General features: G+C 43.5%; 1 protein-coding gene across 1 annotated transcript in view; it reads left to right on the forward strand.

The window, feature by feature from the left end:
- Cfap58 (cilia and flagella associated protein 58) overlaps positions 1–22,720 on the forward strand; it is a 108,453-nt gene extending 85,733 nt beyond the window's left edge. Inside the window, exons 17-21 of the mRNA XM_055591752.1 lie at positions 25–158; positions 4,059–4,158; positions 5,639–5,713; positions 22,285–22,348; positions 22,650–22,720. Coding sequence (XP_055447727.1) covers positions 25–158; positions 4,059–4,158; positions 5,639–5,713; positions 22,285–22,348; positions 22,650–22,720 — 444 coding nt within the window. The remainder of the gene's footprint in view (positions 1–24; positions 159–4,058; positions 4,159–5,638; positions 5,714–22,284; positions 22,349–22,649) is intronic.
- Positions 22,721–25,130: the final 2,410 nt, after the last annotated feature.

Here is a 25,130-nt window from a genome sequence, read left to right on the forward strand (position 1 = left end):
GATCCGCTTCTCTTGCTACGTCAGGTTCTGTCATCAGAGCTGAATATGTACGAATCACAGAGCCAGGAGTACAAGTACGAGATCGAGAGACTTGGCAATGAACTGGTGACGATAAAGAAGAAGTACCTGGCTCAGAAGCGTAAAGAGCTCATTCTGAAGTAAGGCTCAGTCAGATGTTCTAACCTCCTTATGCCTGCTATCTGATTGTGAAAGATTTGAGGAAGCTTACCTTTGATCCCAGCACCCAGGAGTCAAAGGCAAGCAGATATCTGTGAGTCCAAGACCAGCCTGGTCCACATGGAATTCTGGGTTAGCCAGGGCTATACCATGAGACCTGGTGTCAAAAAGAAAAAAAAAAATGTTCAACGAATTTCTCAGCTGCCAATCTCAATGGGGTAAACTGAGTCATGGAACAACTAACCAGAAGTTCATAACACATGAGAATTGATGTCCTGTCTGATGTCGATCGCTCCTCACTTAGGAACTTAACAGTAATCCACCAACACCTGCTCACTGATGGACTGAGCACAGAGCAGATGGACATGAGGGAGGTTCCCTGCCACACACTGTCCTCACAGCTTGCCAACAACCAGGTTATAATTGCAGATGAGGCTTGATAACCACCCTTCCCCAGGCTGGCGCGTATCTGAAATGAAAACCATGAGTACTTTTGCAGAAGGGGTAGGGCCTGGTGAGACCATAACCTCTCACAGTGCAGAGGCTGTGAGTGGGAACCCTGTCAATATTTTAGACATGCCTTTCTCTCAGCGTCCACGTTTGGCAACTGACTAATGTATCTGTGGTGGGGTGCTGGCCTCAGCTCCTCTTCTAGGAGATAAAGTTGCAAATGCTGAGGTAGACATTTTGGGATTTTTCCATGTCTGAATGCTGGGAAGCAAATGCTCTTTTTGCTTTGTTGTCATTTCCCTTTGCCCAGGGACTAGGGCAGGAGCCCAGTTGACTCAGGAAGTTTAAAACTAGGACTGATTGTGTGGCCTTGCCAAAACTAATCCAGCTAATTTTACAGTGACTCCCATTACGGGTTGAAAGTCATATTTGGTATTTTCATCTGCATGGACATCTCAGGGACAGGATGAAATATGGTTTGAGTGCATCTGCCTACAATCTGTTAGCAACAAACAGCATATAAAATAACTGGATGCAAATTCATTTGCCAGTAAAAATCTGCCCTTCTTGTAAATCAGAATGTTCCTCTGGTCTACACTGAGATGGCAGCTCTGTGGTGGAGTGAAAAACTGCCATGATTTAGAGAAGTCTGTCTTAACATGTAGCTCTTGTGACTACCTGACTCTGTAGTGAGGTTGATTAAACATGCAGGTTCCCAGGTTCCATTTCCTGATCCCTGGGCTCAGCCTCAGAAATCTGCAACTTCAAGCTTTCCGGGTAGTTTTCAGTCATATTAGAGAGAGAGAGGACCTGAAGTAAAGGACTCACAAATTGGAAGCACTAGGGTTATGGTGGACCTCAGGGAGAGCGAGCATAGGGCCCCATCAGCTCTGGCATCTTGAGGCTGTGCTGCTAACATACCAGTATGGCTGGTTTCTCATGGAGGAGGTGTTGAACTCCAGGAGCTTCAAGCTTTTGGGACTTCACATTCTGAACAATAAATGATTCTTGAAATCACTGCTCTCCCTCCCATGTATACAGACACACACTTTTTTAAATGAAAAAAGAAAGTTTCTTGGAGCCGTTTGAGATTGACCTTCGGAATATTTTAATTTGTAGGCTGCGGGCACGCTGTCACCATTTTGTAACAATAAGCAAAGCGTAAGGCCTACTTTTAAAGATGATAGCCTGGCCACACTTTGGTGCTTTCTTTCTGTGACAGTTGATCATACCGTTTACCTCTAAGTGTTCAGGCCTCCTTGCAGATCAGTGCTGTGGTTTACACAGTCCCAAACAGCTAGCTTGGTGAAATGGCGACCCATCGCTCTAGAACCAAGCCACTTGTTACTGTAGCTCGTGGCTTGCCCTAACCTTCTCTTTAAAAACGAAATTTAAAGTTATATTTATTTATTTATGTATCTATTTATTTATTTAGGGTGTTATTTATGTTTGAGTGTATGTGCATGTATGTTCATGTGTGTGTGTGCCTGTGTGTATGTGCACATGTATGTGCCTGTGTGTGTGTTACATGTATGCATGTGTGTGTGTGATATGGCCCTTTGAATTTAAGCACATTGGAATCAGCCTGAAAGCTCTGTGCCTCGGTTGCACTGGCTGCACTTAGGCTGTTGGCCACACGCAGTTGGTGGCTCACCGCAGAACCTTTCTGTTTGACGCAGAGGCTTCGCCAGGGAGTGACTCCTCAGGCTTGTCTTTCCTGTCTTCTTCTTGTCCTCCCTCTCAGCCCTCTGACCTGGGTTTGGTCGCACTGGAGGCTCCTTTCAGCTGAGGTATTCATAAGCCAGGAGACAGGGAGAAGAGTTCATGGGAACACAGCAAAAAAGATGAAGGTGCTGAAGAAAATATGCAAAGGCAAGAACAAAAGTGCTGAGATGGTTTAGACTAGGAAGAAGAAGGCTGTAGGGAGTCATTATAATGGTCTATAAATACATTAAACAGATAATGCAGAGGAGACAGGATTCCCATTAGTCAGCTTAGACCAAGCCAGAAGCATTAAGCTTAAGTTCCTTCAGAAAGGAAAATTCAGGTTATTTAAGGCGAGGGAGTGCAGGGAAGGGGAGTGAGGGCTGCGAGCATCCAACTCCAGTCAGGGCCGGACAAGCTGCCAAAGTACGAGAAGGAAGCCTGTTTGCTGGATCTCCTCAAAGCTGGAGCTGTTGTCCTGTTCGTGGAGGCTGGGTTTTCACATGATGAAATCTGTTCTGCTAAGAGCTGCTGAGACGATTAACCAATGCTCTACAGGTTCTTTCCAAACGGAAGAACTCAGCCTTCCCCGTGGATGTTCTTTCTATAAGCCCTTCAGAAAACAGCAACTCCTGTCTTTCTTGCCTTCTGGCTTCTTTTATTTTTCTCAGACACACTTTTTGTCACCCTTTGGGGTTCCACCCGTATCCCTCCGTCTGATTCCTCCAGGCTTCACTTTTTATGCTGGTTTGTAGTTTGCAGGATCAGGTTCTTCCCCCCAAATCAGGATTCATTCTTCCAAGATCCATCCTGTGTCATTGGCCTTGTAGTGACTAAGAGTTTGCTAATTGACCTTGGTCTTAGAGTCCGCTTAATTTTTGTCTTTTATAATTCAAAATAGGTAGGTTGTATGCTACATCTTCAGGAAAGGGATGTGTGTGAGTGTGCCTGTGTGTGTGCGCACACGTGTGTATTGTGTGTGTGTGTGTGTGTGTGTGTGTGTACCTGTGTGTATGAGCAGGTGTATGGGTGTGCGCAGGTATGTTTGCATGTGTGTGTACATCTATTTATGTGTGAGGTATGCATGAGGGTATATGTATGTGTGAGCAGGGGTGTGTATAAAAGGGATCTATATAAAATATATTGTAGATTTGTTTTAGGAAGAATTCCTTTTATCTATTACCAAAAATACCATCTTTTTCATTTCCCAGATTTTCCTGTATCTTAGACTGTTTCTAGTAATTTCTAGAGTTATAGGAAAGTTTGTATTTTATAGATGTGCAAGTTTAATAAAGACACTTTACATGCGGTAAATATTTCTAACTTCATGAGACTTTGGGAATGTACCAGGTGATAACTGACTAATTAGTCATAATATCTGAGCCAAGAGGAAGGCTCTTCTGACTGATCTTTAGATCTAAACAAATGTTTTTAAAACAGGAAGGCAAGTCTGGCGGCACCAAAGCCAGCGTCTGAGCTGCAACGAGGTCCTGTGTCCATATCTGGACCACCAGCAGCAGCACACAGTCCATATCTAATCATCTCCCCGTAATTGTAGATGCTGTCAGAAAAACACCTAACTAGGTTTCCACAAGCACCTTGCCTCCAGCTGGAGGCTTTAATCAGTTGTTTTCAGTGGCTGGCTTACTCTACACTTACAGAACAGAACGTGTAGCTCAGGAGAGGAACGGGATATTGGGAAGCAAATCATGTTCTTTCTCTTACAGAAACAAGGACAAGAGACCCATGAACACTATGTTCTCAGAGCCCCGGCATTCTGGCCCTCGGTTTACCGGGGGTGGATTTCCCCTCAACCAGCCGTCTAAGGTGAACCTGTAACAGGAAGCTGCTAGCTGGCTCAAGCTCAACAGCTCAGGAAATTTGCTCTGGAACATCATGGAGGATCATCTTCAAATCCCTCAAATCACAGATATATAAAAGAAGCTGGTGTCCAGCTTTCCAGAGTGGGAAGGGATGGACAACTAGCAGTGTCCTGCATACAAGAGTGATGATGTCATACCCGAAGCACACGGACATTGGCATGTAATTGTAGCTCTAATTTAACTAGGCTGGCCCTTGGCGTAAAATCGATTTTTTTGTTAGAATCGCAGTGACTGACTTGAAATGCAACAGGGTTTAGAAACTTGGGGTGGATGAAGCTTTGGGTATTAATTTCTCTATTTTAGATACTTGAGCACTTGAAGGTTTTTGTATGCAAAAATTATTTTATATGTAAAAACATGCAAAGCATGCCATCACATCTTACTAGCAAAAAATCTATTTTAATTATTCCTCATTAACAAGTCATTGGGTGAAATGAGAAAACAGGACATACTACTGGGATTTCAAAAAGTGTATATTGAGAGTGATTTCCTTGTGGGACATCATTTCAGGCCTGGGGTAGGAAAATCTGTTCTGCAGAGAAATGCCAATAAATACTTCATCATAAAAAAAAAAAATCTTTGTAAAGATTTTGATCTTTGCTTTGGTAGAGCAGGCCATTAAAGTTTAAAATGGCTGTGAGAAATGTTTAACGTAAGGAGTTGAGTCGAAGGATGCAAGACTGTGAAATGAAAGGAAGGGCTGCTGGGTTTCGGAGGCCTCGTGCCTTACAGTGGAGTTGTTTAGCACCATGATGTTTGGCTCTCAGGCGCCAGACAGCATTTTGAGCCACAAAATCCATATTACTTTCTTTCTGTGGAAGCCAAAATTATGTGGGCATCAGTTCTCAGTTACTTCGTTACGTGTTCATTCAGCAGCATTGTGGTCATCTCTCTTACAATAACTTGATTTCCACAGTTTTTTAAATTATTGAGGAGCAAGGATCTCAGCAATGGTCAGAGAACAATGTGAGCGAAACATTAGAGCCTTCCACTTGTGTTCAGCGACCACGATTCCCGTTGTCAAAAGCAAGGGTGTTAATCACCCCAGATGTTTGTCCTGACTGTACAGGAAAATAAGACTTAATGAAATTCTCTGGACTCGTTGTGGCCCCTCAGTCTATCAAGGCTGGTTCTGTTGCTTAGGTGTGGTTGCCCAGAAGCTGACCAATACCAGAGAAGTCCAGGAAAGTAATTTACTCCACCAAAGCAGGTAAGGGAGACAGAAGGGGAAGCAGGCCATGGAAAATCCAGGTGCATGATGGGAGAGTTTGGCTGGACTTGCAGCAGAGCTCTCAGGACACTGTGGTCGCCACTCAGAGTTTTTCCATGAAGAACGAGGGGGCTTGGGTGTTGATATCTTTATACTGTTAGTTACCAGCCAAGGGCTGTTCTGGAGGGACCCTTCTGGTTCTCTTTGCCTGTAGGCAACGCAGGCCTTGGCACTCGGTGGCAGCCCTTGGACAAGGAGACGGCAGGTGCTGATGCTGGAGGTGGAAGTGGTTAGGAGATCAAGGGGGCACGGGTTAAGCGCTGTCACCCTATTGTTCTCTCTCACCTGAACCAGCGAAGCAATGCCACAGGTAGAAGGCCATCTTAGTGTCCATGGTAAGGCTGTGGTGAGGCTGTGGTGAGGCTGTGGTGAGGCTGTGGTGAGGTGTGCTCCTAATATATTTGAGCACATTACGTAAATATAGAAAATGGGCATGTCTCCTGGAGAAGTTACCTAGAGCATTTTACATCCAGAGAATCAAGGTGGGAGCTGGATATGAGTGGTGCATGCCTTAATCCCAGTGGTAAAAAGAGAGGAGGATCAGGAATTCAAGGCCAACCTTGACTACAAAGCCAGTAGCATTTGAGCCTGGAGACCTTGATTCAAAGCAAACAAATGTCTGTACAAATCAGTAGAATCAGTAGAGTTTGGTAAGATGCTGTGTGCCTGTAATGCCTGCAGGAAGGCAGAGCCAGAAAGATTACAAAGCCTCTCTGAATCTGCACAAGAATAGACTGGAGATAGCTCAGTGGTGGAGCCCTTGCCTGGGGTGTTCAGGACTAGTTAAACCCAGTACTTTAAAAAAAAAAATCAAAGCTGAAAGATGGCATTTCCGCTTCTGAAAAGTTGCTGATGGTATTTTCCCTCACAACAACATGTTGTGTAGGCAAATCCATCCCTTAGGGCTTCCCATCCATGAAGAGACATTTTCTGAAGAGCAGCTAGACCAAGTTCATTGAGTTCTTGTGACGGCTCTATAAGAGGCTCATGTGCGATGAACCTCTCGATCCATCCCACGATGGCAAAGACTGGAGATAGCTTCTGGGTTCACAGTCTGACTCCTGACAATGACTTGTTTTGAACGATGGATGAGTTCAATCATATAAGCTTAGGGCACTGTCAGGCCAAGTGCATGCAATATGTATATTTATATACACATACAGATATATGCTATAAGAGATAACTAATGTTTTGGAGTTGGAGAGGAGAAGTTGCTACGTAATTCTTATCAACTCAAAGGTGATTCTAACATGCACATACAGGGTGATGGCATTCAAATGTCGGGATGAAGATGATTGAGTAATGAAACTTGTAACTGAGTATCTTGTAAAATGCTACTTTGTGTGCCTTATGAAGAGCACCTTTTTCTATGTATTATTATTAAAGTCTGGGAGGAAGGAAAGTATGATATAAAGTAGTGCTGTGTCATAAATTTACACACAAAAGTAAACATAAAAACAATCTGAGGATAAGGTGACCTTTCATCTTTATTAGTTGGAATTTTCTGTTCTTATTCAGTCACCATAGGGAAAGTCCCAGTGAGATCCCTGCTGCCCTCGGCCCTCTGCTTTTTGGGTGGTCAGCCTGCACTGGCAACAAGGGTGCTGTGATCCAGGACAGAAGAGGGCTCTGCAAGCTACACGCAGCTCCAATAGATGACGGTCACGTGGAGCAGCGAGTGGAGTCTGGAAACAGTAGAGTCCTGGTATTGCAAGCAATATTTATTTAGGTGCTCGTATTTCCACCATAGCCATGGCACAAAGATGGACTGTTAAAAGACGCTGAGCTTTCCAAAGCATTAACAATAACTGTGAGCTCACAGTGGGCTTGGTGCTCTTAAAACCACAAATCTGCTCTGCATTGTAAAGCAACGTGAGGAGATGGCACAGCCGGGTAATTTTACGCCTGGGGTTTTCTGAGCTTGAGAGAGGAGTCCTGTCATGAAACTATCCATCAACTTCCAACTGGGAAGATGGAGATGGGATGCTTTCTCTGTTAATAGGGAGACCTGCTAATGGAGACTACTTGACTGTCTTTGCTGATCGCCTCTTCTCAGCAACTACTCTTCTAGCTGGTTTTTATTGTGCTTGCTTCTGAAGACTGGCTCAGCTATGATCACCATCGAGAGGGCATTGGCTATGCTAGGAAGAGATGGCGGCAATTCCCCTGCTCATGGCAGGAATTCTGCTGGGAGTGCTCACCCAGGGTTGATAATTCTCATTTGATTTTCGGACTAGCTCAGAGTTTGAACAAAGCCTAGGCCAAGATTCTCAGAGGAAAATACCATGTGGTAAATTTTGAGTGGAATGGCATTTCCTAGGCAGGACAATTTGAAAATCAGGGTACTCCTTCTTTGTGAGGTATCGTCACTTACACGGCCACCTAGCTGCTATGGGAGCAGAGGGAGGGTGTTTTTAAATATTAAAATTGTAAAATAACTTAATATGTATCTCATCACTCTCTTTGTATTAGATGGAAAATATTTTTATAGCATTATCCATTTTTAACTCCTAATTCAGTGCTGTTTTAGTACACCATTCCTTATATCTATTATTCAAAGGTTCCATTAGGGTTTTGAGATCCATTAGAATTTTATAACAGTAGGAAATGTCGTATCAACAGGGTACCATTCTTCTTTTTTATAATTAAAAATAGATTTCCCTCTTATTTTAAAGCACCCAATTGTAGCAGAAAATTAGAAAGTAAGGATAAGCAAAAAGGAGAAAAAGGCTACCAATACGGACCCCCTCCGCATCACCGGGGGCTGTAGTGGTTGCTCATGCCGGCCATTTGTCCTGACTGGTGAGGGCTCAGATGAAATTGGTAAATATTTTGAACACTGTGCTTGAAATGCTAATGTTGCACACTTCTGATTTTATATTCATGGATGTTTCACCTACATGAATGTCTGTGCACTGCTTGTACACCTGGTGCCTGCAGAGGCCAGAAGAAGGACTTTTTTCATACTCATAAATTGGTTTTATCTTTTCTACAGTGTCACACAAAGGAAGCACTCACAACATATTCTTTTGGACTTGGGTCTTTATAGCACAGTGCATTTGAGGTCAGCTAAATGGTTGTATATGCACGCATACACCAACCATTCACTTGCTCTTACTACAAAGTAATATTATATTTTATATATAAATAATGCAATTTGTTTATTTGAGTTGTTGCTGGGAGCTCTAGTTGATTCTGGACCTTAGCTTGTATGAAGGAAGTTGCTACAAAGATTCATGTATGAGTCATTATGTAGATAGACACCACCGGAATTCCTGGATCTGCATGAAAGCGTGCATTTTACTTGAGACATTGTCAAAGTGTTGCCTGGATTGTATCAACGTACCATACTACCAACAATGTGTATGGCCCACATCCTTGTCAATACTGTGCACTGCCAGTGTTTTTAAGCCTTTCTATTCCATCAACAATGATGCCTCCATGCCATTTATTTCCTGATGACTAAGAGCATTAAGCATCTGTTACTGTCAGCTTGGTCATTCCTAAGTCGTAGTTTTTGAAATGCCTTCAAACCTTAAGCCCGTTTTTATCTTCTTACTAGGCCGTGAAATTTCCTCTCGCAGGCTGGTGCACATGCTTTGTCGAGTGTGTGTGGAACAGCTTTTTCACTCAGCTGGTGGCTCACCTTTCCATTTTCTCAACACTGTGTTTGAGGAACAGAGCATTTCTATTTTAATAAGGTCTGATGTATCTTCATTTTTCTTATGTGGCTTTTACTTTCATTGTCCTGTCTTAAGCCATTTCTGCCTACTCCATGACAGTAATGAATTTCTTTTGTCTGTATTTTGGTTTAGAAGTTATTATGCCTTTGGCTTTTATATTTATATTTATAGATTTGGAGCTAATTTATGTATAGGATGAGATTTTAGAGTGGAGGTTCATTTAAAAACCTTTTTAATTAAAAAATTGAAATACAATTTTTTTATTGGTGTTCTCTGCTGTACAACAGATCTCAGACAAATTCTTTGTCCTGGCTGAGACTTGGTACCCTGTGGTCAGCATCTCCCCTTTTCTTTCCCGGTGCCCCACAGCCCTTGTTAAACCACCAGTCTACTCTCAGCTTCCTAGAGTTCAAGCTTTTATGTTTTGTGTATAAAGGAGTTTATTTAGTATTTTTCCTTCTGTGTCTAGCTTATAGCAATTAGTGTGACATTCCCCAGTTCGTCCATGCAGTTACAAACGTAGAAATTCTCTCCTTAAGAGTATCTCATGTATATATATCATGTCTTACTGTATGCTGTTCACCTGTTCCTCCAGGGAGACTTCTATTGATTGACTGGGAATAATACTTCAATGAACACGGGAACCTCTTCTCCCCTTCTGTCCTTTCTTCTTCTCTTTCCTGTCACCTCCCTTCCCTTCTCCTCTTCCCTCCTGTCTCTTCTCTTCTCTTCTTTCCTCTCCTCCTCTTCTCTCTTTCCTTCTCTCCCAGTTCTCCTTATGTAGTCCAGGCTAGCCTCAAACTTCATGCTTTCCAGTCACTGATTACTGTGATTGCAGACATCTTCTACCATATGCCTAGATCGGGATTATTTCTTAATTTGACTTTGTACTATTCCAATTATAGCTATTTGATCTACGTCGAGGAACATTAACTTTTTCAGCCTTTGAATTCTAATTTGCAAAGTGAGGACCATAATTGTACTTACTACCTACCTCATAGAACTTTGAGGATTATGGGATGCTATGTGTGATGTTTGCACAGACAGTGTCTTGTACATAGTAAATGTTCAAGAAATTCCAGCAAATAAAAAAATCATCCTATTTCTAATTGGTAGTTTGGGAATTTGAGAGACCTTTTTGATTGTTCATACGAATGGAGAATAAGCATCACAGAGACCTCTTCCCTGCTATCTGGATATATGGTCAAGAATTGCCCCTGGATTAGGAGGCCTTCCATTATGCTCCTTAAATAGACATTAAAAGATTGAGTGGCCATTAAAGTGTATAGTGTCAGTTCTGTCTCTCTCACTGTAGTGATTAGTCTTTTTTACACTTCATTTGAGACAGAATGCCAGGAACTCCTCCTTCTGGCTCCAAACTAACACTGCTCACATCTACAGCGTTCACAGAGACAGCTGCTCCCCTCACTGTGCTGTGCTCTTGCCAGGGAACTCAAGGGTAACAGTAAGCAGCAACACTGCCCCAGCCAGACTTTCAGGAGCTGGGTGACCAGCCACACCCCTGCAGCTCTGGGAGGAGACTTCACATTCTCCATCCTAGCTGCACTGGCCAGTCACCTGGGGAGTTTTCGTAATATTAATGTCCACCTCTCTCTTGGTAAATGAATTTCATTGGCCTGGATGTGGTGTGTGCATCAGGGTCTTTTGAAAGCCCAATTTTTAATGCTCAGGCAGGCTGGAGGGCCACATTGGTTGTCTTCCAAGAGAGGCTCCCATTTACAGACCCCCTAGCTTCCAAGGTCATTGTGCTTGGATTCCCAGAGGAAAACATGGCTTGCTGAGCCTCTTTGGTTAATCTTGTTAATAGCTATGTGCATTGAACGTATGACAGGAGTATCCTGAGGGCATCTGAAAGACTCTAACTAGCAGTGTTTTCAAAGCAGATACAAAGACTCATGACCAAACCTTCGGCAGAGTACAGGGAATCATATGAAAGAAGGGGAGTTAGTATATGATGGGGAAAGGATAGGAGCTCCACAAGGACCAAATATATCTGGGCACAGGGTCTTTTCTGAGACTGACATTCAACCAAGGACCATGTATGAATATAACCTAGAACCTCTGCTCGGATGTAGCCTATGGTAGCTCAGTAACCAATTGGTTTCCCATAGTGAGGGGAACAAGGAACTATTTCTAACAGGAACTCAATGGCTGGCTCTTTGACCTCCCCACCCCCCAAGGGAGGAGCAGTCCTGTTAGGCCACAGAGGAGAGCTTTGCAGCCAGTCCTGAAGATACCTGATAAAACAGGATCGGATGAATGGGGAAGAGGTCCCCCCCTATCAGTGGACTTGGAAAGGGGCAGGGTGGAGATGAGGAAGGGAGGGTGGGATTGGGAGGGAATGAGGGAGCGGGATACAGCTGGGATACAGAGTTAATAAAATTTAACAGATAAGAAAAAAATAAAATAAAATAAAAAAAAGAATCATCACAGGGGCATGTTCCACTGGCAATACATAGACCTCGTACATGTAGGAGACTGTTTTAGTCCTCAGAAACTGAACTAGTGATTATGTTTTAGGTGAATAGTCAGTCCTTAGCTAAGTTCCTATAATAATAAATACTTATTTCAAAAACCAAAAAAAAAAAAAATCTTAATAGCTTAGTCCAGTCAGCAACTGAACTGGGCTTTCCCACATTCCATCTTCTTCCCTCCTTTCTCCTCTCTTCTTGGATTTCTTGCCTGTGATCAACCTGCCTCCTGATGTCCTCAACCTCTGCTCTGAGGTTGTACTAATGTACTCCTTCCTTGTGTTAATTGAGGCCAGGCTTCAGTTTAGCCCTCTTGAATGGCAGCATTGTTCTTGCTAAATACCACCATACTCTTAGGCCAAGGATTGTGTGTAGCTGCCATCTTTGCTCTGCAAAATACTGCTTGCGTTCTTCTCACTCTCCTCACTCTGTACCCAGGCTATCCTCTGGGTACATGCGTGCTGGCATTACAGACATAGTCACCACCATACCTGGCCTAATATAATTTGTTTTTATTACTAAGGAGTGAACCCAAGGCTTCATGAATATCAAATATAGAAGCCCTTTTTTCTTTTCTTTTCTTTCTTTTTTTTTTTTTTTTGGAAAAGTATCAGTTTAGTGAAAGTTAGACCACCCAGCCATATCCACCAGTCCTTTGAATTGAACTCACCTATCTGTTCACCTCCTGGGCTCCAAAGGCCTTGCTGGTTGGCGTGGAAAGCGTTTCTGTACTCCTCTTAATGCCTCTACTCTGGATGCTAACACAATGTCCTTAGATTTCTCTGTCCTAATGACTTTTCATCTTACCCATCTAGGTCATCATCCAAATATTCCACCAATCACAACAATTGACTTTTAATACTCTTTTCTTTTATAGTGGGTGCCCAATCTCCAACATCAATGGTTCTCAACCTATGGGTCATGACCCCTTTTGCAACCCTCTATTTCCAAAAAATATTTACATTATGACTCATAACAGTAGCAAAATTACAGCTGTGAAGTAGCAACAAAAACAACTTTATGGTTGGGGGTCACCATAGCATGAGAAACTGTATTAAAGGATCACAACGTTAGAAAGGTTGAGAGCCACTGTGCTAGACAGCATGTTTCAGCATAACCGAATGCAGCAATTTTCCAGAGTCGACCAGGCTTTCCAAACACGCACTCTACTATCTAGTCACTATTCATCTTTTTCCTTCCCCTCCCTCTTGGCTGGACCATAATTGCTACTGTTCCCATGTAAATATGTTTAACTTCCTTAATCTCCTCTCTGTTCTGGTGGACTAGCAAGGTTGCCTCAGTGAGGGTCCTACTTTCCTACTTCCCCCCCCCCACCTTCCTAGTTTTACTGCATGCCTTACTGCCTAGCTTTGTACTTGACTGAGAATGTCAAAGCCATACTCTTCCCCTGGCAAACATGAATCATGCAGCGGTGCTTCTCCCCCCCCCCAATCTTTCCATTAAGAAGTAAGAGAGGACCCTCCATCTATCAAAGGCAGGTAGCTCTTCTTACACTGTGGATCTCCTTGTTTCCTTTAAGGACTTGGTGCTTGCTCTGGCTGTTTCAGTACTTCTCAGTCACCACCTTTTCTCTCCAAGAGTCTTCTCATCAGCTGGGAGATACTTACCGGCATGACTCACCAAAAAACATGCATCTTCCTGGCTTTCACTTCCTCTCAGATCATATTCACATTTTGTATCTTTTCTTCCAGAAATTCTTGAGCCCATGATCTCTTCTTGGTCCCACCCAATCTTCAACTTTCTACATTCTAGGTTTGGGCTCTAATCTAGTTCTGGAAACATCTGTGACCAGCAGAGCCTTATTTGTCTTAATCTCATACAGCCTCTCAACATTTGACCCTAAGGGCTGCTTCATCCTCAAATGTCTCTGAGTGTGTTAAGCTGTTTGTGATGGCTAGTTCTATGTGAACTCGACACAAACTAGAGTTATCTAAAGAAGGGAACTTCAATTGAGAAAATGCCTCCATAAGATCTGGCTGTAGGGCATTTTCTTAATCAGTGATCGGTGTGGGAGGGCCAAACCCATTGTGGGTGGTGCAATCCCTGGGCTGGTGGTCCTGGGTTCTATAAGAAAGCAGGCTGAGCAAACCATGGGGAGCAAGCCAATAAGTAGCACCCCTCCATGGCCTCTGCATCAGGTCCTGCCTCCAGGTTCCTGCCCTGCTGAATTCCTGTCCTGACTTTCTTCAGTGATGGACTATGGTGTGGAAGTGTAAGCAAATAAACCTTTTCCTCCATTATTTGCTTTAGTCCTAGTGTTTCATTGTAGCAATGGAAACCCTAAGTAAGACACTGTCTCATGAGCTGATGGGTAGTTGTACTTCGGTGGCTTTCTGTTTTGTTTTGATAACCGCAGGATGAAAATACCCCTTTAAGGTGATCATTTTAGGGTGTATGATAGCCATATGGCTTTGTTGGTGACATACACCTTTTTCATTGCCCAAGCTAGCAATTTTTAGGTGTCCTCATTATAAAAATAAACATTTACTCCTTCCCTTGGTTTAGTCTCTGGAAACACATCATTAATTCTGGCACACTGTCAACCCAGAAGTAAGTGTTAATAGTTAAGTTCCTCCAAAGAGTGTGTTTTTTTAATTTTTATTATTAGTTACATTTTATTAACTCTGTATCCCAGCTGTATCCCTCTCCCTCATTCCCTCCCAAACCCTCTCTCCCTCCCTCATCTTCTCCCTGCCCCTTTCTAAGTCCACTGATTGGGGAGGACCTCCTCCCCTTTCATCTGACCCTGTTTTATCAGGTATCTTCAGGACTGGCTGCAAAGTCCTCCTCTGTGGCCTAGCAGGGCTGCTCCTCCCTTGGGAGGTGGGGAGGTCAAAGAGCCTGCCATTGAGTTCATGTCAGAAATAGTCCCTGTGTTTTTATAGTCCTGTTTTATATGGAGAAACTGAGGCTCAGAGGAGGTTAAATGATGTTTGTAAGGCCACACACAGACATATGCTAATAATGATGGCTTACTGCCATATAGCTAATATTTGTATAGACAATCTTGCATGACAGATAAATTTGCCTGTGATGCAATAGAAAGAAAAAACCTCTAGGCAAATGAAAATGTTCTCCACAGACTCTTAATCATTTCTTCTAGCCTGTGGGTAGAATAATAAAAATTTAGAAAAAGTCTCCTCATGATGTTCTCTTTTGAAACCGAGTCAATCACTACTGGGTTGTAGAAAAGAGGTTAGATTCTAGCTCATGGTCTGAGGCTTGGAGCTGGTTGGCAGGTGTGTTTTGTCTGGCCGACATGATGTTTAAAATCATTTCCTATTTTGGCTGTCAATTTTCAAAAACAGAAAATTCACATACAGACCTAGATTGTATGTTTTTCTTGAAAGTTTGAAGGATTTGTTGATGTTAGTTTACCATTGGTCTCTGGTGATGGTCATATGGCCTAGGTTCACTGCCAGTTTGCTTGGATGAGCCTTTCTTTGGTTCCTCTCAGTCCCTTGTAGCTGGCTTGCTGTGATTTTTGGCTTTTGTGGTCTGAACTCACACTTGCTGAAAAGTATGAAATCACTATTCCCTAGACCTGCTACTTCACAAGGGGGGTTTACCCCTTCTGAGGAGATCCTGAGAGGAGAACTCACATCAGAGATCAAGTTGCTGCTTCCTTCTACCCAGAGTGTACAAATGAAGGGAAGAACATGGTGAATCAAATCTATCAAAGGCAAGATTGGGACATTAAAGAAAGCTTGGAGCAGAGCTATTGGAAGAAGGAATTTCAACTCCAATATAATGCAACTATATTTTCCCAAAGAATTAATAAACTTGATAGCATAATAATTCTACTCATAAAGGAGTAATTGTATCTAATGACTGATTATATGGGAAAGTCCACATTAAGGCTCCCAATTAAAAACAAATATATGGGCGGCAGAATTTACAGGGAACTGAAGTATATGAGCTCCAGGAGTTGGTAAGCGGTGGTCAGAGGTGTGGGGGAACATTAGCACAGGGAGAAGGCAGCAAGAAGTCAAGCAGCTTGGATTTTGTTTGGAGAGATACTGGAGATGCAAGGAGGCAGCATGCTTGCCATTGGCCTTCATGCTTTGATACCATCTCCTGGTCAAATGGTCTTGGCTCTCTTGGCTTAAAAGGAAAGCCAGGTCTTGTGTAAGCAGATGATACTATGTTATCTGAAGTATCCTAATATTTTTGTTATGGTGTGTTATATGAGGTGATACAGTCACGATGATGATGATGATGATGAACTCTCTAGTTGGTTATTCAGGATGGCTCTGGTTTGGACTTGAGTCAGAGCATCACTGTGCTCTGTTTTATATCAACTTAACACAAGCTGAAGTCATGGGAGAGGAGGGAACTTCTATTGAGAAAATGCCTCCATGAGATCAGGCTGTAGGCAATTGTACAGGGCATTTTAAAATTAGTGATTGATGGGGGAAGGTTAAGCTCATTGTGGGTGGAGACAGCCCTGGGCTGGTGGTCCTGGGTTCTATAAGAAAGTAGGCTGAGCAAGCTATGAGAAGCAAGCCCGGGTGCGGTCTCCCCCAACCCCCTTGGCCTCTACATCAACTCTTGCCTTTGGGTTCTTGCTCTGTCTGAGTTCCTGTCCTGACTTTCTTCAGTGTTGGACTATGATGTGGAAATATAAGCCAAATAAACCCTTTCCTCTCCAACTTGCTTTTCTTGTTGTTGTTGTTGTTATGGTGTTTCATTGCAGCAATAGAAACCCTAATGAGGACAGTTACCTTTTAACAGTCCCTGGTGTTAGGTTTGTGCTGTGTTACAGAAAGTTAACTGGTTTGGCAAAAGGTTCGTTCTGCTCATGGAAATGTGAGAATTTTCCCATGGAAGCATTTGCCTCTGCAACTCCTTTTTGTCCAAGAAGATTTGGAAGATTGTTTAGAACTTAATTTGGGATATTTTGTTACTGAGTCCTGACAGGTATAAGGTACCTGTCCATCAGAAGAGTTATTTTTCTAGCAGTGATGTAGACACTGACTTCCTGGCTTCAGTGATGTTTGAGACAAGAAAGGGATACCTGTGGCCACTCATTATTCTCTCTGTATTAATTACCATGTCAAGTGACAGCATTGTTCAAACTTTACTGTTTTTGTTAAAGCAAAAGGAAAAAGACAATTTTGTGCAGTCCTCTGAAGATTTGGAAAAAGAGTCTTGGCTTGTGCCCTTAACAGATTTCAGGTTGAAATAAGAAAAGGAGACAGCCACTTCACTTGTGCTTGGTGGTAGCTTAATAGAAAAAAAAATTAATGACTTTTCATCTTATTTCGGTTCAGATGCCTACCTGAGCTATGATTTGAAATGAGTTTCCTCTTCTTGATTCCTCTTGTTGGAGACCTGGAGCTTTATCAATATCTTGCAACAACAAAGAACATTGCTCAGTGCAGTTTGACTCGGGAGCTGCTTTCTTCTCTAAAGAACCATCACAGGTCTTCTTGACGTCTATAGATTTAAGCAGGATTTATACTTCATAAACCCAAGTGTGCATCCAAATCCTCTTGTTATTGTAAAGAACAACAAAGCCGGCCCTCAATAAGCCAGTCTTTTTTTTTTTTTTCTTTCTTTCTGTAAACCTCTAAAGAAAAGTTTGCACTTTCCCCAGTCTACACTTTAAGAACCCCGTTTGGCCAACACCCCCGTGAGAGAGCCATGTCTGAGGACAGGTGCACTGGCCTGGAACTTTCAGAGTGGCTGGAGAGTGAATTTGTCACTGCCCCCTTCTTCAAAGCAGGCAGATTTACATTTACGGTTGCCTTTCTGGGAACACTGGTGTGTGCTGCTGTTATCTAGGCAGAGACACTTTTACTATTTTCTTATGGGATTTATCACCACAGTGTTTATTTCCCAGCCAACGCTTAGTGTTATGTTTAGAATTATGCTCACTTGGCACTAAGAAATTCTCTCTGGAAAGGTTGTATTTCAGCAAGAAATGGACAAACTGGTCCAGAGCCCACCACTGCCCAGCATGGAAGTTCCAAGACCCTTTAAGTTAAACTTATTTCTGTTATTTGGAATCAGCTCTAATTTATGCTTTCATTTGAGTTTTCTCACTCAGTATCTGTGTCCTCTGCCTGTGCTTGAACATGTAGAACATGCAGGATGCATGATTCACAGAATGCTTACCACATGGTCATATGTAGCCTGCACAACTGCAGCCTTGCCAGGAAGAACACTTGGTGTCCTGAAGGAAAGATGGGATACACATGAGGTTGTTCTTTTCTGGTTCTTTCAGTTGCTGCTTTTGTCTACTTATGTTCTGTAGTCCAGGGTTGCTGAAAAGGGACTACTGGAACTAATGTGTAAATCTCAGGGATGAATGATCAATGTTAGTTTGTTTCTGAATAATAGCCCCTTTCTCTAGGAAGCATACCAGATTTACAGTATGTATGAGTTATGTATATACATGGTATGGTGTTGGGTCATTTCAGTGCCACATCTAAGAAGCAAAAATGTCCTTTCATAATTTTATTCTTTACCTTTTAAAGGCACTCTGGGTATAGAAGTTTAAAATACTTTCAAATGACATACTGGTGAACCACCATACCTGTGTGACAAAGGACTTCACAAAAAGCAACTGTATTATACCAAGATCCTTTGATCCTATTCAAAACATTAAGATCTAAGTTTAAACTGTTTCTAAGGTCTAGTAATTTCTGCTTTTATTTCCGTCTCAGAAAATGATTCTTATGCACCCCCCCCCCAGCACCAGCTGGAACACGGTTTATTGTTACTGCTTCTAGGGAAGGTAAATCCCTTTCATGTTCAGTGTGGACAGTTGCTGATTGCATCAGGAGACCACCTCCTCACGTGGAGGACAGCAAATGCACTGGCTTTTATTTAGCTGCTAATGAGAAATTGCTCCATGGATGGGCTGCAAATGTGGCAGTCACAGCAAGGCTATTGTAAGCACTCTTATTCTTTAGGTCTTACGATGATGCCATCAAGTTGGGCCAAGAAGAGGCTGGTTGCCTGATTGATGCTTTGTGAGTGGATTTATCACTGAGATCTGATCATATCTGAGACCCAGAAGAGAATGAATACACTTGCATAGCTGGATACCATTATTAAAAATGTATTCTGGATAATTCACTTATCTTTTCTTTTGTAGTAAATTGACTTGGGAAACCACAGTAAGTCCTAAAATGTTGCTTGGTGCATATAGAATCTGAATAATGAAATTATGTAAGCAATACAATTTCATTTCAGAAATATTTTAAAAAGTTTGAAATGCAAGAAGGAGGGAAAAAGAGAGTGGAAGAAACCACTTAAGAGACACTAATTGTTACCATTTTATATACCCTACCATCCTTTCCCCATGTATCTTTATTGAGGCTTGCACGACCTAGAACTTGAGGATAATTCTGAAGCATGATCTTGTAAGAGCAATTATTTTCAGAACAGGAGCAAGAAACAGAAACATTTTCTCCCTATAATATTGACTCTTGCTGGATAAGTAGATGGTTGGGTGGGTGAGTGAATGAGTTGGAAACAGGATTTATTTAGGACCCCTGAAGGTAAGCTGGTGGGGTTCATCTGAGTTGGATAGCCTTTGGGGGAGGGCAGGATTTTGCTAGCATCTTGCTTTGCAAGATCCTCTTCCCTCTTAGTCTACAGCTCAGGGAACAGGCAGATGTGCTGTGTTTCCCTTCTCACTGGTCTCCCTGCAGCAGGAGCGGCCATGAAGCAACCCGGGGAATTACAGTTTTGTATCTTCTTTGAGTACAAGGATTGATTCATAGGTCAATACGCCATTTAGACAGAGTCAACCAGACTCCCCACTTCTCTGCCAAAGTTGTCATATAAACACTAGAAGAGGTAGCTCAGTGAGGAATATAGCTTCCAAGGGCAGCCTGGTGCCCCGTCAGTAGAGGGCTGAGAGCAGAGAGGTCTACAATGCAGACAGAGGTAAAGAAAGAACCAACTGTTGGCCTTGCTTGAATCACATATATCTACCTATGAATCTACTCAAGACATTCGCTATTTACTAGTTAACTTGGCATTTGCTTAAGTCAGTGCAATTTGGTTTGGATGAAATGCAACCAAGAGTCCTGGCCTGTTTGCTTACCCAGCTCCACCCCTCCCATCTCTCTTGGCCTCAGCAACTCCTGGCCCTTGGCCTGATCCATCCTCCTACTTTCTTTGCTTTTCTTCTTCCTTGAATCTTTCAGCTTCCAGATCTGCATTCTGTGGTGACAAAGGGTCAGCCTCTTCCTGGGAAAGGAGGAGCCCAACTCGCCCTTTTGGCAATTGCCACAAGGGTGGAACCTGTGAGCCCCCTCATTTCTGATGAGGTCAGATGGGTAAGGCAGGGGCCCATTTTGATTGATGTGTCTATAAAATGGAATTCTGGGACTGACCTCCACTCAACTCAAGCAACACAAAGATAATTGACCTTTGGAAACTGCCTTTGGCAGTCATTTTATTATTTTTATAGGAAAGTCCTGCAAACCAATTACATCTCACAATGGGCCTTTTATGGCGCTATTAGTTTAATGCAGCTTTCAGAGAAATTAGCCCTCAGGGAGCCTGAAATTCTAGGGGAAAAAAAGCCCTCCATGAACTTATTTGACTTTTGGGTTACTAAGAAAGATGGATTAGTAGTCCAGCATCCCCTGTGGTCACTTTTGGCATTTGAGTCTTCTGACCAAGACACCAAAATCCCATTTTGGACCCTTGGTGTCTGGACCAAGCAAAAGGAAAAAATAAATTCAGAAAAGAAAGAGCTGTCTCTTTAAAGAATTCAGTCTACAAATCAAAGAGGGTTTATTCCCTCTTTAGTCTGAGGCTGAAGACAAGTGGGAGTGAGAAAATTGAAATAGCACTTCCATTTGAAAGTTTGAGCTTTCTTGAATGTGCGATTACAGGTATCTGCCTGGGAACCTCAGCGTGGCCTCATCACCTCTCACCCTGGCTGGCTGCAATTATTTTCAGAGTAATGGCTCTGGGGCCTTAATCACGAGGTCAGGCTGTGGGTCTGGGTTGGAGTCATGGAAGTTACCATCTTAGCAGTCAACCAGGTGCATCTGTGAACTTAACTGGCTGTCCAGTTTGTAGCTCTGAGGGTGCTAATGCGTCGTCACCCCCACCTCTCCTGCACACCCCACCAGGGACTGTTTTCTCTGTCTCTTGCACTGTCGGTCGCAGGCACAGCCAGAGCTCTGTCTGCAGGCTCCCCAGTTCACCCACCTGTGTGTTGCCTCTGGCTGTGGGAAGGGTTTGGTTAACACAAGCACGCAGCAAAGCTGAGATGCTGGCTGCCATACATACACTAGGTTTGGTGACCGATGGAAAGGGAGTGATGGTTCCCATGCGTGATCCGTGCTCTCCCAGATTTAGCAGTGCCATGAAGTCCCAATTGCCCTGTGCTGCAGACTTCTTATCAATGTACCCTGTGTTTGCATCTCTCCATTCTTTGGCTCTGTTTTGCACCATCCTGCTGCAGCTTCTCAGAACACATCTCCCACCAATCTCCCACCAGAGCCTCAGGGCACCTCATCCAAGCTGGTCCTCTCATGTTTTATTTCCTGTGTTAGTTCTCAATCCCTTCTCCTCCATCTGAGAAACAAGGTGGCAAGTCTTATATTGTCATGAGCTCTTTGTTCTCCCATCCTCATCTTGAATTTATATGGCTTGTTGGGTTGTATCTTGGTTGTTTGTTGTTGTCTTTGTCTGTTTTGTCTTCTCAGTAACCTGACACACGCTATAGTCTTCTAAGAAGAGGGAATTTCAGTTAAGAAAATGCTCCTATTGGATTGGCTTGTAGGCAAGTAGAAGGGCCCAGCTTACAACAAATGGTACCACCTCTGGGCAGGTGGCTCTGGGTAGTATAAGAAAGCAGGCTGAGCAAGCTATATGGAGCAATCCAGTAAGAAGCATTCTTCCATGGTCTCTGCTTTGAGTTCCTGCCTTGGCTTCTTCTGATGGACTGTAACCTGTAAGCCAAATAAACCCATTTCTCCTTGAGTGACTTTAGTCATGGTCCTTATCACAGGAATAGAAAGCAAACTAAAAATATATTTAAAATGGGAAGGAGAAGGCAGGAGGAGGTTAGAGAGAGAGTTGGATACACTTCAGACTTAATGTGTTCTCATCTACAGGGGTAGATTGGAACTGGGCTGTCCACACTGGGGCTGTCTGCTTTTTTCTCTTTGGTACTTGGGATGCTTTATGGGAAGGTGGGGCTGGGCTCCCTCCTGCAGAAGCAGTGTCTCTCTGTGAAGCCCCGAGCTGTGGCCACAACTGCAGCTCATGTGGTGTGGTGCAAGTTGTTGAGTGTTCCTCTCCAGTTTAGCACCCTCATCTGAAACACGAGGCTTGCGATAGCACCGTTATGAGGAAGAAATAAAATATGATGGTGTGGTTATCAGAATGCCTTGCACAAAGTAAGGGCTTGATAAAGTCTAGTTATTATTAACGTGGCATGCACTGTCTGGCTTTGCTCATTATCTTTTGCTATTTCATCTCTCCATGGGCAGCAGGATAGCATCCCTCTTCCTCTCTAAATCTGTGGTTGCTACAAATAGTGTGTGAAGGGTCCATCTGCAGAGAGATCATGCAGGTTAACATCTTCGCTGTCTGATCCTTGAACTCCCCCCTGACCTTTCCAGCATATCCGCTTTTGTATGCTGTGCAATTTTAGGCGCAGGGAAGCCACGCTGTACCAGAGGGCAGGTAAGTTCTCCCCCACGCTGCCCAGCCACCTGAGGGTCAGGAGACCCGCGAAGAGGCACACCTAATTATGGCCAGGAATTCAGTCCCATCCCCACATCCCTGAGGGATTCAGACTCATTAAGATTAAGCTGTTTTGCTGGCAGCCTCCCTTTATCACACTAAAGCCCCAAGACAGTGCAGGGGCTGAGCCCCCAAGGAAGGCTGGAATAGCAGTGAGCAGATTCCATGCTCCAGGGATGTGAAAGTATTCAAGCTGAACAAGTCACTTAAACAACAGCACTATCTGCTGCTTCCCCTTCAGTGTTCCAGACAGATAAAGATAAAATAGCCAAGGTAATTGTGGAGATGGAGTGTCGTTGGAAAATGATCTGAGCACAAAGACCATTTCCAGAGACAGATGGAGTGGAGGCTTGGGTAATTTTTCTCGAATCATGTTTAAAGTGGCACAGGCTGAAAACCAATTCAGCAAGAGTGCTGCTCCGAGGGCCCAGGTCTAGCTGAACTTAGAAAATATTAAAGCTCAGAGGAGCTTACCAGTGACAAAGAGAGGGGCACTTGCCCGTCATAGTGGACATTCAAGTAGCTTGGTTGGCAGAGCCATCACCCCTTGAGGAATTCAGTGTACAGTGCCAGGGTATGTCCTGCTGGTGTGCAGTCTGTGGTGAGAAACTGCTCATCCCAGGGCTTAGGCCAGGAGTCCACAGTTTGGGTGGGCTCAGGCCAGTGAGCTACTGCGCCCATGTTACTTCTTAGAGCATGGACATCCTTCGCCCGCGTCATGCTACTTTCTCTGGCATATGTTGGTTTGCTCTGGGGCTCCCAGGCAATGGATTCCAGGAGCCTAGCACTTTGGAATCTGAATGAGCTGCCAGCATCCTCAGGCACAGTGCCAGGGAGAAAGCAGGTAGGGACTTCCCTCAGCTCTATGTCAACCTGCTAATGAAGGAAGTAATGGGCTCTGAAGGTAAAATGACAACATCTTACGGAACACTTTGCAGCTATTGAGAACCATGCTGTACACAAACCGACCTAATGACCACAGGAGGGTTCGTGCTACACAGCCAAGGGAAGAACAGACTACAGAACAGCCTGTGGGCTCTTCCAGAGCTTGCTGGCGATCACACACACGCTCACGCATCCATGCACAGGCACACAAACACACGCACAAGCACACAGGCATGCGTGCATGTGCACGTGCACGCTCACACATGTAGAGGAAGAATGACCAAAAGCTACATTATCCTCATTTGATCAGTCCTATGAGTGACATAAATGGCTATTCCCATCTTACAAATGAAGTTGGGGTTCACAGCAAATCAGGGACTTGGGTGGCTTGACTCTAACCTGGGGCTAGAACCCAAATCTTGTGCCCTGCCATTTAGTTTCTTTCTGCTGAGAATGAGGGATATAGAGGTAGACGAATCAGCAGATCTCCATGCTGTGCTCGAGGTCCTAACCTGTGTCCCTTTCCTCTAGGAACATGTTCCTGGTCACCCCACCAGAGACCAGCTTCCTTCTGTGCTTCCGTCACTGAGTTCATCCTTTCTGCATAGCCTAGTGGGTTAGCTACTGACTGTTTGCATCTGAACTTAAGCTGATGAGAAGGAAATGTGTTGTTATTGTTAATAAAAATGATTTTGGGCTAAATAATGTTATTTATTATTTGCCCTAAGATTATTGTGGTGGTATTATCTAACCTGCTATCACAATCAATAAAATACAGGCACCTGTTAGATTTTATGATTACCTTAAAGCCTTGGGCTGGGCAGATATTTCACCTACACTTTCTCAACCCAGCCCCCATCCAATGCCATCCATTTTAACCATCCTTATCTGGGCATAAAACCATCCATAATCTTGTGAATGCTTGCTTATATTTGGAGATTTTTTTTCCATCCACGTCATCCTTGGAGTCCTTACTCCCAGCCCACATGTTTTTTTTTCTCCATACTAATCTATCGTGGCATCATCCTCCTTCCTTTCTTCCCGTCTATCTGTTTCCCACGATTCTCTTGAAGCCAAAGCTTGGAAGCCTTAGCCACATCTACCCCATTCTGCCCTGCTCAAGTTTTTAGGCCTTTAATCAACCAATCAGGTATAATATCTTAGGCAGGTTTACACAACAAGGATAGGTTTATCCAGGTAGTAACCAGATCTTGAGGGCTAGTCATTAGCATCAAAATAGAAGCATCATACCAACTCCCAACAGAAATGAAAACAAAACAAAACAAAACAAAACAACATTTGGTTTCTTCACTTACCTTAGTCCACCAGTCCTGCAAGACTAAACCATGCTAGACAGAGTGGACAGAGGACACTTGTCTCATCACAGAATGGTCTGATAGGGCTAGATAGCTTATGGTCCTTTACCGCGGCACATTTACTGTTCAGTTATCATATTCATGTCTGTTCCTGCATTGGGCTACGGAGTACATGATGTCAAAGAGAGTCCAGTGACTTAGTGTGGCTTCCTAGGCCTCCGCACAGGGCCTGGCCTCTCCTACAAAGTCCTTTGCAAACCTACTTTCTTATCTCCAACCATCCTGTTACCCAGATTTTCTTTTTTAGTTCTTTGGCTATCCTATTGTATCTTGCTATTGAGCTTTTGCATCTGCCTACAACATCTTTACCACCAGGGCACACCTCTCCTCTTCCTTCTGGTCTAAGGGTCAGTCATTCTCCTTTCCTCTAGGCAGCTTTCTCTGGCTCCCCAAGGCTGGGCTAGATGTTCCTTATACGCTCTCATGGTATCTGGTTCTCTCCCACTCTTCGCTCAGCATGC

The sequence above is a fragment of the Psammomys obesus genome, unplaced genomic scaffold (assembly GCF_907164565.1).
Source record: "Psammomys obesus unplaced genomic scaffold, mPsaObe1.curated_primary_1811, whole genome shotgun sequence".
Taxonomy (NCBI): Eukaryota; Metazoa; Chordata; class Mammalia; order Rodentia; family Muridae; genus Psammomys; species Psammomys obesus.